This window comes from Leptidea sinapis, chromosome 46 (assembly GCF_905404315.1).
Source record: "Leptidea sinapis chromosome 46, ilLepSina1.1, whole genome shotgun sequence".
Lineage (NCBI taxonomy): Eukaryota > Metazoa > Arthropoda > Insecta > Lepidoptera > Pieridae > Leptidea > Leptidea sinapis.
In genome coordinates this window covers 307,909-323,264 of record NC_066310.1, presented here as the reverse complement: position 1 = coordinate 323,264, position 15,356 = coordinate 307,909, and the positions used below count along the sequence as shown (strand labels likewise).

General features: G+C 60.3%; 1 protein-coding gene across 1 annotated transcript in view; it reads right to left on the bottom strand.

Annotated features, from left to right (window-relative positions):
* Positions 1–2,738: 2,738 nt before the first annotated feature.
* LOC126977871 (tudor domain-containing protein 5-like) overlaps positions 2,739–15,356 on the bottom strand; it is a 56,672-nt gene continuing 44,054 nt past the window's right edge. Inside the window, exons 11-12 of the mRNA XM_050826502.1 lie at positions 5,511–5,621; positions 2,739–3,125 (exon numbers count right to left, since the gene is read on the bottom strand). Coding sequence (XP_050682459.1) covers positions 2,739–3,125; positions 5,511–5,621 — 498 coding nt within the window. The remainder of the gene's footprint in view (positions 3,126–5,510; positions 5,622–15,356) is intronic.

Below are 15,356 nucleotides of genomic sequence, written 5' to 3'. Positions count from 1 at the left end.
GTAATAATAAACTGACACTCATACCACATATCGGCAAAATCGAAGCTAAGTCTTTGTGAACTTTTGGTTTCGTATTAATAAATTGTAAGTATTTCAATCCCTTCACTAAGATTATTATTTACAACGCTTTCGTGAGGATCACCTTAGAATACTGCAGTGTGGTTTTCTCACCACTGATCCTAATAATTTTAGACATATATCAGTCTTATCAGTAGATAAAAAAATTTCAAAAAAATTTTACTGCAGTTGAAGAAACATTTCTATGTAAACAACTTAAAGCATAGAAAACAATGGGTTTTACTCGAGGTTCATCAACAACTGGTTAGTTACTGGAAGGTTAGGTAAAGCGGAAGTAAATAATATCTTCATACTTCAAAAAAGAGGTGTACCTAATGAGCCCACGAGAATTTCTTAGGGAAAAATTGAAATAAATTCATATTATGACCATTTATAGCCAATTTTACAATATATTGACAAAAAGTGTATGTGTGTTTTAATTTTATTTTTGGCAATTGACGTTGACGAGCAATCTGTTAATTTTATATCTACAAAATATTTTTGCTATTGATGCATTTCAAGTTGACGCTGTATATACAGACTTTTCCAAAGCATTTGACAAAATAAATCATAACCTCCTCATAACGAAATTATCTTCATTTGGTATACACGGCCGCCTTCTAAGGTGGATTAAATAATACATTAGTAATCGACGTCATGCAGTTGCATTAAGAGGTTACATTTCAAATTTTCTTAATGTTACCTCCGGAGTTCCTCAGGGTTCCAATTGGGGTCCTTTACTTTTCTCTTTATATATAAACGATATTGATCACCAGGGAGCGTACATTTCATGCCGAATTGTTGGTTTTCATGAATATCTCTTAATTTAATTATGCGTGTTATTTGGAGATAAATTGATCAGTTATAATTTATAACTAACGTTGTAGTTTCTGAGATATAAAGAATTATTTAATTATAATTATCACTCAGTTTCATCTTCTCCGTAATCAAAGCATGTCCTGTGTTTTTATATTACGTATATATATACGTCATTATTACGAAACGGGCATGAAATGTACGCTCCCTGTTGATCACGTTTTAATGAATCTTGTCATTTGCTTAACACTGATGACACAAAGATTTTTCAAATTATTTCAAACTTAGTTGAGGTCATCATTTACAATATGGTCTAGATAAATTCGATGATTATTGCACGATAAATCATATCTACCTTACCTTCAAATATTTCATGTTATCTCATTCACAAGCAAACAGAATAAGATAATCTTCGATTATAATCTAGGAATAGTAAGTCTTAAAAGGGTTAAGATCTTGGAATTACTCTAGATTCTAAGATGCATTTTAATATACACATTAATAATATTATTAATAAAGCGTTTAAACTGCTCGACATTATATTTCGTATCACAAAACCTTTACTCAGCCTTCTACTCTTCAAATACTATATTTGTCGTACGTAAGAAGCAAACTTGAATTCGGTTCAGTTGTGTGGAGCCCTCAATATCGGGTTCACGTTACTAGACTTGAGAAAGTTCAAATATATTATTGAAATAACTTGATTACCGCACAGGAAATGCATTCAAAGACTCGTATTTCTGCTAAGCGTCATAATATCCCATCACTCAACAGTCGGTGTAGATATATAGACACCATATATTCTTATATAAAATATTAAATAACATTGGCGACTCGCCCTTTTTAATAAATAAAATAACCTCTAGAATTTCAAGCAAATCATCTCGTTCCCGCAATTTATTTGCTATAGATATGTGTCATACCAACTATAATGTTTTTAGAAGAACTATTAACCTGTACAACAGAACTCTTTTAGAAGTTGATATATTTTATCTTTCAATTGGTAAATTTAAGATATATAATATAAGAAAAATATTGTATTCTTTTAAGATAATTGTTAAAATTGTGATAACTATGTATAAAAAAAATCTTATGTTTAACAAATTATTATTTGTTTAAGACTGTATGTTCCCTGAAAATAAAAAAATAAAATAAAAATGTTGTCGATACAAGTTTCGCTAGAAGCTATCAACCTAGTAGGCTCCATAAATAAATGTTTAAGATTGTAAGATTGAAAAAGGTTTATTATGTTCTGGCTCATTGTGCACTTTTCAAAACTATTAACATTAAATAAATAAATGAAATACATTTTTAAATGATATAAGTTTAATAAACAAAATCTTAGTAAATAACAGAGTGATTGTCTTACAAACAGTTAACATATCACAGTCGCATCGATGAGTCATTTTAATATAACGACGACACGGAACGACGATCGTACGCGGAGACGGACACAAAATATAATATAACTTATAATATTAGTTAAATGATTAACATTCCACAGGAGACTTCATTTTCTTTTGATGTCACTTATATTAGTTGATATTTGTTAAGAATTATCTAAATAGGTGAGAATAAAAGCCCCATAAGTTTAATAACAACATCGGAATATCAAATGGGTGGAGCGCTGGCAGCGAGACACCCGCCCCCGCACCGCCAACCGACGCTGCTCTGTCTCCGTGTACTACACCACAAGCCAGCGGTGGGTTTAACTTATAAACAAAACTAAATAATAAAAGCGTCAAAAAATATATTTTTGAAGTGCAAAAAGCACCAGGCGGATGAGGTATTTGTACTTATACAGTAGGTCAGTGTTATGTAGGCGCGATATCATCACAACGGTCAACACACTGTGAGACGCAGCCTTACAACAGCCGCGGCAGCCGCGCTATCCGCACCACGGCCGGTCGTCCGCCGAAGCCGGGCGGCGGCTGCACTATCATGACCTCGCCCTGGTCGCCCGCGGGCCTCGGGCGCGGCCACAGCGGCCGGTACTCGGGCGCGGCGGGGTTGAGGGCGCGGGGCGCGGGGGGCCGGGGCGCGGGGGGCGCGGGGGGGCGCCGCGGGCGGGGCGGGGCGCGCGGGGGCGAGGGGGGCGGCGAGGGCGGCAGCAGGGGGGGCACGTACCGGCGGTAGTGGTCGAGGAAGTCGAGGGTGACCCCGGCGCGCAGGTACTCGTGTATCTCCGCGTAGTTGGGGGTGTCGCCCTCCTCCAGCGGCTCGAAGCGGGGTAACAGGTAACACTCCGACGCCTGAAAGTCAATCCGGCCGTTAGTGATGGCGGTTGACGCGGGGATCTATCAGACGTCGGAGGTTACATACGGAGTATGGCGGGGGGAGTGGGGGGGGGGATTACAGAGTACATAACCTCGGAGTCGGACAATCCACCGCGACCGTTGCAGTCGTATAGTTGTCAGATTTATAACAAAGCTACTAATAATAACAGCTAATGACCAGTATATAATTGTTTTTCGTTAACCCGACAGCGTCTGATGCACGTCACTAGGCAACACACAATCGAGAGATATGCTCGTGAATGGATTCCGATCATAAACAAGTAATGTCACACAGGTGTTTGTTAAATGCTAATGGCGTGGCCTGCGGAGAGCGCGGTGCGCGGCCAGCAGGCGCCGCACGCCGCCAGGGGGCAGGGGGGGCCCGAGGGAAGCCCCGCTCGCGTCAGTCACCGGCGCTGGCGCGCGGTCGGCGTGTCGGTCCCGCACGAGGCGGGGGGGCCCGAGGGGGGCCCCGCTCGTATCATTCACCGGCGCTGGCGCGCGGTCGGCGTGTCGGTCCCCCACGGGGCGGGGGGCCCGAGGGGGGCCCCGCTCGCGTCAGTCAACGGCGCGGGCGCGCGGTCGGCGTGTCCGTCCCGCACGGGGCGGGGGGGCCCGAGGGGGGCCCCGCTCGTATCATTCACCGGCGCTGGCGCGCGGTCGGCGTGTCGGTCCCCCACGGGGCGGGGGGGGCCCGAGGGGGGCCCCGCTCGCGTCAGTCAACGGCGCGGGCGCGCGGTCGGCGTGTCCGTCCCGCACGGGGCGGGGGGGCCCGAGGGGGGCCCCGCTCGCGTCAGTCAACGGCGCGGGCGCGCGGTCGGCGTGTCCGTCCCGCACGGGGCGGGGGGGCCCGAGGGGGGCCCCGCTCGCGTCAGTCAACGGCGCGGGCGCGCGGTCGGCGTGTCCGTCCCGCACGGGGCGGGGGGGCCCGAGGGGGGCCCCGCTCGCGTCAGTCAACGGCGCGGGCGCGCGGTCGGCGTGTCCGTCCCGCACGGGGCGGGGGGGCCCGAGGGGGGCCCCGCTCGCGTCAGTCAACGGCGCGGGCGCGCGGTCGGCGTGTCCGTCCCGCACGGGGCGGGGGGGCCCGAGGGGGGCCCCGCTCGCGTCAGTCAACGGCGCGGGCGCGCGGTCGGCGTGTCCGTCCCGCACGGGGCGGGGGGGCCCGAGGGGGGCCCCGCTCGCGTCAGTCAACGGCGCGGGCGCGCGGTCGGCGTGTCCGTCCCGCACGGGGCGGGGGGGCCCGAGGGGGGCCCCGCTCGCGTCAGTCAACGGCGCGGGCGCGCGGTCGGCGTGTCCGTCCCGCACGGGGCGGGGGGGCCCGAGGGGGGCCCCGCTCGCGTCAGTCAACGGCGCGGGCGCGCGGTCGGCGTGTCCGTCCCGCACGGGGCGGGGGGGCCCGAGGGGGGCCCCGCTCGCGTCAGTCAACGGCGCGGGCGCGCGGTCGGCGTGTCCGTCCCGCACGGGGCGGGGGGGCCCGAGGGGGGCCCCGCTCGCGTCAGTCAACGGCGCGGGCGCGCGGTCGGCGTGTCCGTCCCGCACGGGGCGGGGGGGCCCGGGGGGGGCCCCGCTCGCGTCAGTCAACGGCGCGGGCGCGCGGTCGGCGTGTCCGTCCCGCACGGGGCGGGGGGGCCCGAGGGGGGCCCCGCTCGTATCATTCACCGGCGCTGGCGCGCGGTCGGCGTGTCGGTCCCCCACGGGGCGGGGGGGCCCGAGGGGGGCCCCGCTCGCGTCAGTCAACGGCGCGGGCGCGCGGTCGGCGTGTCCGTCCCGCACGGGGCGGGGGGGCCCGAGGGGGGCCCCGCTCGTATCATTCACCGGCGCGGGCGCGCGGTCGGCGTGTCGGTCCCCCACGGGGCGGGGGGGCCCGAGGGGGGCCCCGCTCGCGTCAGTCAACGGCGCGGGCGCGCGGTCGGCGTGTCCGTCCCGCACGGGGCGGGGGGGCCCGAGGGGGGCCCCGCTCGCGTCAGTCAACGGCGCGGGCGCGCGGTCGGCGTGTCCGTCCCGCACGGGGCGGGGGGGCCCGAGGGGGGCCCCGCTCGCGTCAGTCAACGGCGCGGGCGCGCGGTCGGCGTGTCCGTCCCGCACGGGGCGGGGGGGCCCGAGGGGGGCCCCGCTCGCGTCAGTCAACGGCGCGGGCGCGCGGTCGGCGTGTCCGTCCCGCACGGGGCGGGGGGGCCCGAGGGGGGCCCCGCTCGCGTCAGTCAACGGCGCGGGCGCGCGGTCGGCGTGTCCGTCCCGCACGGGGCGGGGGGGCCCGAGGGGGGCCCCGCTCGCGTCAGTCAACGGCGCGGGCGCGCGGTCGGCGTGTCCGTCCCGCACGGGGCGGGGGGGCCCGAGGGAGGCCCCGCTCGTGTCACTCACCGGCGCGGGCGCGGGAGCGCGGTCGGCGTGTCCGTCCCGCACCAGCTCGTCGGCGAGGTACACGTCGTCCTCGGTGTTGGTGTCGATGAGCGTCACCTCCAGGACTCCGTCCTGCAACCGATCATAAGTGTCCGATATGAAACTTAAAACTCTCCATACGCTTGGTATTAGTAAAATGTATGTGTACCGGCCTATTAATAGGTACAATGAGACCTCTGTTTGCAATAGAAAAAGATCTGGCCGTCCACGTAGTGTTCGTACGAAAAAGGTAGTCAAAGCAGTTAGGGAAAGAATTCGAAGAAATCCAGTCCGAAAGCAAAAGATTTTATCTCGGTAGATGAAGATAGCACCTTGAACCATGTCGCGTGTTTTAAAAGATGGCTTAGGAAGTGCAGCCTATAAGAGAGGTACTGGTCATTTCTGAACTGGTAATTTAAAAAGAAAAAGGGTGGTAAAATCGAAACAACTACTGAAGCGGTACGCAAAGGAAGGTCATAGAAAATTTTACGGATGAGAAAATTTTTACAATCGCGCAACATTTTAACAAACACAATGACCGTATTTATGATGAAAGCTCTAAGGAAGCTTCCTAATTAGTCGATAGAGTGCACCGTGGGCACTGTCCGACTTCAGTGATGGTTTGGTGGGGTATTAGCTGAAGGAGTGACTGAGCTGAAAACATCGGCACAAGTGTATCAAAATACCATTCTTGAGAAGGTAGTGAATCCCTTTAACAACACCATGTTCAATAACCAAGAATGGCAACCAGCAAGACTCGGCGCCGGTTTCAGTATTTATACACTTTCAAATAATTTATGTAAGTATGTGAAAACTACTCTAAATTATTTAAAAGTGTTTGTTCTATTGCAAAATCTATGCATATCAGACAATTAAAAATGCACCGAATAAAATAAAGAGGACTGGGAATGTGGTTAACTGGGACTAATCTGCAAGAGTGAAAGACCGCAACATTGAATACAATCTATCAATAAACAATACTATAATTCAAGCTCAGCAGAAAGTTGCTTCTGCTTTTGAGAATTTTTTTTGTGACATTCCAGTTTCCATCAGAAGCACTCTTGTCTCCTCCACCAGTGTTGTTGAGTTACTTCTTCTGGAAAATGTTAGAAAATGTCATAAAATTTTTAATTCTCTAGACATGAAAAAAACTGCTGATATTGTAATAGGCTCGATCATTTCTGAGACATGCATAGCCCGGGACCCTGAAGTATTATCCAGGGACCAGCCATGTCTCAGAGATGGCGTTGGCAGAAGGGAGATACTGATTTATAAGGTGTATAAGGCTAAGTTTCCTAGGACGTAGGCTTATTTACTTGCAAAATGGACACTGGGGCTATGGTTGTTATTGAGGCATAAAATTTGAGATATTTTGTGGGTAACGTTGGACGGTATGGTAGTAACGTAGATATTAGAGTGAGAATGTGGGACAGGAGAACCTCCAGGAAGTTTTCAACCTATACTGAAGAAGAGGGAGTAGATTGATGTAAAATGTCGAACCATTGGGGAAGGCTGAAAGAACGTCAGATATGATAGTCTGGTGAGCAGCTCTATCATATTACTTACGTAAAGGATCTCTAGAGTGTGGAAGAGAAGTGACAGTTTTCCCATAAGAGTGAGTGGGAGTAGAATTGATGCTATTCTAGCTCAAGTGGGTTGTAGGGGCATTATGGGATGAGGAGGGATTAATGAGGATTTCCTTCGTTGGGAAACGGTTTGCTACCTCTGCATAAGAGGTGTTTTCATATGACATGATTATTTTTATGGATTTTAGCCTACCACTTTCAGGACATCCTTTGTGGGTGGCAAAAGGTTGACCGTAGCAATAAATACAATTTGCATCTTTTTCTACTGTATTACATGTCTCACCTTGTGTGACAAGGTTGGGCACATTTATAGCACCTTGAGCTAAATCTGCTTGTTGTTTTAATATGTCCAAATCTGCAGCAGTTCTGACACTGCATAGTAGGAAGAAGGTATGATTCTACAAGAAAGTGTGAAAAAGGGATATTCTGAGTGATTGTCCTTGGAAAGTAATAACAATAGTTTGGGTTGAGATCCATAAAATTTTACCTTTTATGTTTCTGTTAAGTCTGCGAGCTCTTTAAATTTATCCACAACCCGTGGGAAGCTCAACTCAAGCTTTATAAACTCATTCAAGGATAAGTCCACTGGAACCTGGAGACCAATACTCATTTTTGTGATAATTTAATTAGGGATATTTGCTTCAGCTTTATTTGATGCTAAAATTGGATTACTTAAGAATTTATTTGCATCTGTAGCTGATTTGAAGGTTACTTATATTTTATTTTTGCCTATTTATTTCATTTCAACTGGACAGATGTTGTCAAATTTATGTGTGTGGTGGAGATGACCAAATTTTATAGGTCGTATGGTAAAGCCAGATCATCTTGAGTTCGGGAAACATGTAGGTACAAAAAATTGACCATTGTCTGATTTTTTGTACATTTTGTATAGAGGCAGAAGCCATATCAGTATCAATAATTATTGTCTTTTAGAAATTGCGTTAGTGTTATGTACAGGAAATGCTATTCGGATATTCGAATTATTTGGATATCCGTTATATAGATTATCCGGATATCAATCGTGTTACTATTCGGATAAAAGGAATAATACGGATATTTACTTTTATACTTAGTGAATAGTTAATTATTAAATTTAATCATACTTTTATGCCACATGAAAATTGGTAGTTGACACTATTTATAATATGGCAATCGGCAACACTAAACGGACACGTTGCGAACTTGCGACTCGCAAACGACGCTACGCCATCTTGCTTGTTCTCGGACCGCGTCAGTCTCAACTGCTGCTCGTGTGTGTTTTGTTAATAAACATCATTGTATTTGTATTAGTTAATTAGGCAACACAGTAAGTACTTAGTGGTAAAATGTTATGTTATTTATTTTATTTGCATGTTGTGTAATCAATCGCTTTATGGTAGTACATTTTATTTGGATTTTTATCATGAATTTAAAGTTATTCTCTAATCGTATGTAAAAACTAACAATGAATTTCATTTGCTGGGTAGGTACAGATGGCACCCTTTGATAGAGGTGGACCGACAACATACATAAGTACTTATAAAGTATGGAAATAGCTTATATGAAATAAATGTAGGTTCATACTTGTTAGCATATTTGCTGACGATATTCCAAAAATTAACGAAATCCGTGCATTGGTTTTGTCAAAAAGTAGGCTATTCATTTCGAGCCAATTTAAACGTCTTGTAAGATTTGGGTAACTGGATCAATGATTCAATGAATTTGAATATTTCAATATCATTAAGCGGCAACGCCGCCTTTCGGAATGTCAGGTCCGATGTCTAGAGCGTCCAAGCGAGTGCCTTACGCAGCCCACGATTGTTACAAGTGATTGACTGTATTTATTAATTTAACTTTCTTAAAGTTCAAGTAAAATGTTTAAATCAATTTTCATTTCTTCGCTAATAATTGTGTTATTTATTGTGCTAATAATTGTTAATTATGTCACACACACAGAGCACCGTACCTGGGTAGGGTCGGCCACGAGCTCGGCCACGAGCCGCGCGTCCCGCACGCGCCGCAGGAAGGCGGCGGCGGCCGAGTGCGGCCACCGTCGCGCGCCGGCGGCCGGTCGCACGTCACACACACAGAGCACCGTACCTGGGTAGGGTCGGCCACGAGCTCGGCCACGAGCCGCGCGTCCCGCACGCGCCGCAGGAAGGCGGCGGCGGCCGAGTGCGGCCACCGTCGCGCGCCGGCGGCCGGTCGCACGTCACACACACAGAGCACCGTACCTGGGTAGGGTCGGCCACGAGCTCGGCCACGAGCCGCGCGTCCCGCACGCGCCGCAGGAAGGCGGCGGCGGCCGAGTGCGGCCACCGTCGCGCGCCGGCGGCCGGTCGCACGTCACACACACAGAGCACCGTACCTGGGTAGGGTCGGCCACGAGCCGCGCGTCCCGCACGCGCCGCAGGAAGGCGGCGGCGGCCGAGTGCGGCCACCGTCGCGCGCCGGCGGCCGGTCGCACGTCACACACACAGAGCACCGTACCTGGGTAGGGTCGGCCACGAGCTCGGCCACGAGCCGCGCGTCCCGCACGCGCCGCAGGAAGGCGGCGGCGGCCGAGTGCGGCCACCGTCGCGCGCCGGCGGCCGGTCGCACGTCACACACACAGAGCACCGTACCTGGGTAGGGTCGGCCACGAGCTCGGCCACGAGCCGCGCGTCCCGCACGCGCCGCAGGAAGGCGGCGGCGGCCGAGTGCGGCCACCGTCGCGCGCCGGCGGCCGGTCGCACGTCACACACACAGAGCACCGTACCTGGGTAGGGTCGGCCACGAGCTCGGCCACGAGCCGCGCGTCCCGCACGCGCCGCAGGAAGGCGGCGGCGGCCGAGTGCGGCCACCGTCGCGCGCCGGCGGCCGGTCGCACGTCACACACACAGAGCACCGTACCTGGGTAGGGTCGGCCACGAGCCGCGCGTCCCGCACGCGCCGCAGGAAGGCGGCGGCGGCCGAGTGCGGCCACCGTCGCGCGCCGGCGGCCGGTCGCACGTCACACACACAGAGCACCGTACCTGGGTAGGGTCGGCCACGAGCTCGGCCACGAGCCGCGCGTCCCGCACGCGCCGCAGGAAGGCGGCGGCGGCCGAGTGCGGCCACCGTCGCGCGCCGGCGGCCGGTCGCACGTCACACACACAGAGCACCGTACCTGGGTAGGGTCGGCCACGAGCTCGGCCACGAGCCGCGCGTCCCGCACGCGCCGCAGGAAGGCGGCGGCGGCCGAGTGCGGCCACCGTCGCGCGCCGGCGGCCGGTCGCACGTCACACACACAGAGCACCGTACCTGGGTAGGGTCGGCCACGAGCTCGGCCACGAGCCGCGCGTCCCGCACGCGCCGCAGGAAGGCGGCGGCGGCCGAGTGCGGCCACCGTCGCGCGCCGGCGGCCGGTCGCACGTCACACACACAGAGCACCGTACCTGGGTAGGGTCGGCCACGAGCCGCGCGTCCCGCACGCGCCGCAGGAAGGCGGCGGCGGCCGAGTGCGGCCACCGTCGCGCGCCGGCGGCCGGTCGCACGTCACACACACAGAGCACCGTACCTGGGTAGGGTCGGCCACGAGCTCGGCCACGAGCCGCGCGTCCCGCACGCGCCGCAGGAAGGCGGCGGCGGCCGAGTGCGGCCACCGTCGCGCGCCGGCGGCCGGTCGCACGTCACACACACAGAGCACCGTACCTGGGTAGGGTCGGCCACGAGCTCGGCCACGAGCCGCGCGTCCCGCACGCGCCGCAGGAAGGCGGCGGCGGCCGAGTGCGGCCACCGTCGCGCGCCGGCGGCCGGTCGCACGTCACACACACAGAGCACCGTACCTGGGTAGGGTCGGCCACGAGCTCGGCCACGAGCCGCGCGTCCCGCACGCGCCGCAGGAAGGCGGCGGCGGCCGAGTGCGGCCACCGTCGCGCGCCGGCGGCCGGTCGCACGTCACACACACAGAGCACCGTACCTGGGTAGGGTCGGCCACGAGCTCGGCCACGAGCCGCGCGTCCCGCACGCGCCGCAGGAAGGCGGCGGCGGCCGAGTGCGGCCACCGTCGCGCGCCGGCGGCCGGTCGCACGTCACACACACAGAGCACCGTACCTGGGTAGGGTCGGCCACGAGCCGCGCGTCCCGCACGCGCCGCAGGAAGGCGGCGGCGGCCGAGTGCGGCCACCGTCGCGCGCCGGCGGCCGGTCGCACGTCACACACACAGAGCACCGTACCTGGGTAGGGTCGGCCACGAGCTCGGCCACGAGCCGCGCGTCCCGCACGCGCCGCAGGAAGGCGGCGGCGGCCGAGTGCGGCCACCGTCGCGCGCCGGCGGCCGGTCGCACGTCACACACACAGAGCACCGTACCTGGGTAGGGTCGGCCACGAGCTCGGCCACGAGCCGCGCGTCCCGCACGCGCCGCAGGAAGGCGGCGGCGGCCGAGTGCGGCCACCGTCGCGCGCCGGCGGCCGGTCGCACGTCACACACACAGAGCACCGTACCTGGGTAGGGTCGGCCACGAGCTCGGCCACGAGCCGCGCGTCCCGCACGCGCCGCAGGAAGGCGGCGGCGGCCGAGTGCGGCCACCGTCGCGCGCCGGCGGCCGGTCGCACGTCACACACACAGAGCACCGTACCTGGGTAGGGTCGGCCACGAGCTCGGCCACGAGCCGCGCGTCCCGCACGCGCCGCAGGAAGGCGGCGGCGGCCGAGTGCGGCCACCGTCGCGCGCCGGCGGCCGGTCGCACGTCACACACACAGAGCACCGTACCTGGGTAGGGTCGGCCACGAGCCGCGCGTCCCGCACGCGCCGCAGGAAGGCGGCGGCGGCCGAGTGCGGCCACCGTCGCGCGCCGGCGGCCGGTCGCACGTCACACACACAGAGCACCGTACCTGGGTAGGGTCGGCCACGAGCTCGGCCACGAGCCGCGCGTCCCGCACGCGCCGCAGGAAGGCGGCGGCGGCCGAGTGCGGCCACCGTCGCGCGCCGGCGGCCGGTCGCACGTCACACACACAGAGCACCGTACCTGGGTAGGGTCGGCCACGAGCTCGGCCACGAGCCGCGCGTCCCGCACGCGCCGCAGGAAGGCGGCGGCGGCCGAGTGCGGCCACCGTCGCGCGCCGGCGGCCGGTCGCACGTCACACACACAGAGCACCGTACCTGGGTAGGGTCGGCCACGAGCTCGGCCACGAGCCGCGCGTCCCGCACGCGCCGCAGGAAGGCGGCGGCGGCCGAGTGCGGCCACCGTCGCGCGCCGGCGGCCGGTCGCACGTCACACACACAGAGCACCGTACCTGGGTAGGGTCGGCCACGAGCCCGGCCACGAGCCGCGCGTCCCGCACGCGCCGCAGGAAGGCGGCGGCGGCCGAGTGCGGCCACCGTCGCGCGCCGGCGGCCGGTCGCACGTCACACACACAGAGCACCGTACCTGGGTAGGGTCGGCCACGAGCCGCGCGTCCCGCACGCGCCGCAGGAAGGCGGCGGCGGCCGAGTGCGGCCACCGTCGCGCGCCGGCGGCCGGTCGCACGTCACACACACAGAGCACCGTACCTGGGTAGGGTCGGCCACGAGCCGCGCGTCCCGCACGCGCCGCAGGAAGGCGGCGGCGGCCGAGTGCGGCCACCGTCGCGCGCCGGCGGCCGGTCGCACGTCACACACACAGAGCACCGTACCTGGGTAGGGTCGGCCACGAGCTCGGCCACGAGCCGCGCGTCCCGCACGCGCCGCAGGAAGGCGGCGGCGGCCGAGTGCGGCCACCGTCGCGCGCCGGCGGCCGGTCGCACGTCACACACACAGAGCACCGTACCTGGGTAGGGTCGGCCACGAGCCGCGCGTCCCGCACGCGCCGCAGGAAGGCGGCGGCGGCCGAGTGCGGCCACCGTCGCGCGCCGGCGGCCGGTCGCACGTCACACACACAGAGCACCGTACCTGGGTAGGGTCGGCCACGAGCCGCGCGTCCCGCACGCGCCGCAGGAAGGCGGCGGCGGCCGAGTGCGGCCACCGTCGCGCGCCGGCGGCCGGTCGCACGTCACACACACAGAGCACCGTACCTGGGTAGGGTCGGCCACGAGCTCGGCCACGAGCCGCGCGTCCCGCACGCGCCGCAGGAAGGCGGCGGCGGCCGAGTGCGGCCACCGTCGCGCGCCGGCGGCCGGTCGCACGTCACACACACAGAGCACCGTACCTGGGTAGGGTCGGCCACGAGCCGCGCGTCCCGCACGCGCCGCAGGAAGGCGGCGGCGGCCGAGTGCGGCCACCGTCGCGCGCCGGCGGCCGGTCGCACGTCACACACACAGAGCACCGTACCTGGGTAGGGTCGGCCACGAGCTCGGCCACGAGCCGCGCGTCCCGCACGCGCCGCAGGAAGGCGGCGGCGGCCGAGTGCGGCCACCGTCGCGCGCCGGCGGCCGGTCGCACGTCACACACACAGAGCACCGTACCTGGGTAGGGTCGGCCACGAGCTCGGCCACGAGCCGCGCGTCCCGCACGCGCCGCAGGAAGGCGGCGGCGGCCGAGTGCGGCCACCGTCGCGCGCCGGCGGCCGGTCGCACGTCACACACACAGAGCACCGTACCTGGGTAGGGTCGGCCACGAGCTCGGCCACGAGCCGCGCGTCCCGCACGCGCCGCAGGAATGCGGCGGCGGCCGAGTGCGGCCACCGTCGCGCGCCGGCGGCCGGTCGCACGTCACACACACAGAGCACCGTACCTGGGTAGGGTCGGCCACGAGCCGCGCGTCCCGCACGCGCCGCAGGAAGGCGGCGGCGGCCGAGTGCGGCCACCGTCGCGCGCCGGCGGCCGGTCGCACGTCACACACACAGAGCACCGTACCTGGGTAGGGTCGGCCACGAGCTCGGCCACGAGCCGCGCGTCCCGCACGCGCCGCAGGAAGGCGGCGGCGGCCGAGTGCGGCCACCGTCGCGCGCCGGCGGCCGGTCGCACGTCACACACACAGAGCACCGTACCTGGGTAGGGTCGGCCACGAGCCGCGCGTCCCGCACGCGCCGCAGGAAGGCGGCGGCGGCCGAGTGCGGCCACCGTCGCGCGCCGGCGGCCGGTCGCACGTCACACACACAGAGCACCGTACCTGGGTAGGGTCGGCCACGAGCTCGGCCACGAGCCGCGCGTCCCGCACGCGCCGCAGGAAGGCGGCGGCGGCCGAGTGCGGCCACCGTCGCGCGCCGGCGGCCGGTCGCACGTCACACACACAGAGCACCGTACCTGGGTAGGGTCGGCCACGAGCCGCGCGTCCCGCACGCGCCGCAGGAAGGCGGCGGCGGCCGAGTGCGGCCACCGTCGCGCGCCGGCGGCCGGTCGCACGTCACACACACAGAGCACCGTACCTGGGTAGGGTCGGCCACGAGCTCGGCCACGAGCCGCGCGTCCCGCACGCGCCGCAGGAAGGCGGCGGCGGCCGAGTGCGGCCACCGTCGCGCGCCGGCGGCCGGTCGCACGTCACACACACAGAGCACCGTACCTGGGTAGGGTCGGCCACGAGCTCGGCCACGAGCCGCGCGTCCCGCACGCGCCGCAGGAAGGCGGCGGCGGCCGAGTGCGGCCACCGTCGCGCGCCGGCGGCCGGTCGCACGTCACACACACAGAGCACCGTACCTGGGTAGGGTCGGCCACGAGCCGCGCGTCCCGCACGCGCCGCAGGAAGGCGGCGGCGGCCGAGTGCGGCCACCGTCGCGCGCCGGCGGCCGGTCGCACGTCACACACACAGAGCACCGTACCTGGGTAGGGTCGGCCACGAGCTCGGCCACGAGCCGCGCGTCCCGCACGCGCCGCAGGAAGGCGGCGGCGGCCGAGTGCGGCCACCGTCGCGCGCCGGCGGCCGGTCGCACGTCACACACACAGAGCACCGTACCTGGGTAGGGTCGGCCACGAGCTCGGCCACGAGCCGCGCGTCCCGCACGCGCCGCAGGAAGGCGGCGGCGGCCGAGTGCGGCCACCGTCGCGCGCCGGCGGCCGGTCGCACGTCACACACACAGAGCACCGTACCTGGGTAGGGTCGGCCACGAGCCGCGCGTCCCGCACGCGCCGCAGGAAGGCGGCGGCGGCCGAGTGCGGCCACCGTCGCGCGCCGGCGGCCGGTCGCACGTCACACACACAGAGCACCGTACCTGGGTAGGGTCGGCCACGAGCTCGGCCACGAGCCGCGCGTCCCGCACGCGCCGCAGGAAGGCGGCGGCGGCCGAGTGCGGCCACCGTCGCGCGCCGGCGGCCGGTCGCACGTCACACACACAGAGCACCGTACCTGGGTAGGGTCGGCCACGAGCTCGGCCACGAGCCGCGCGTCCCG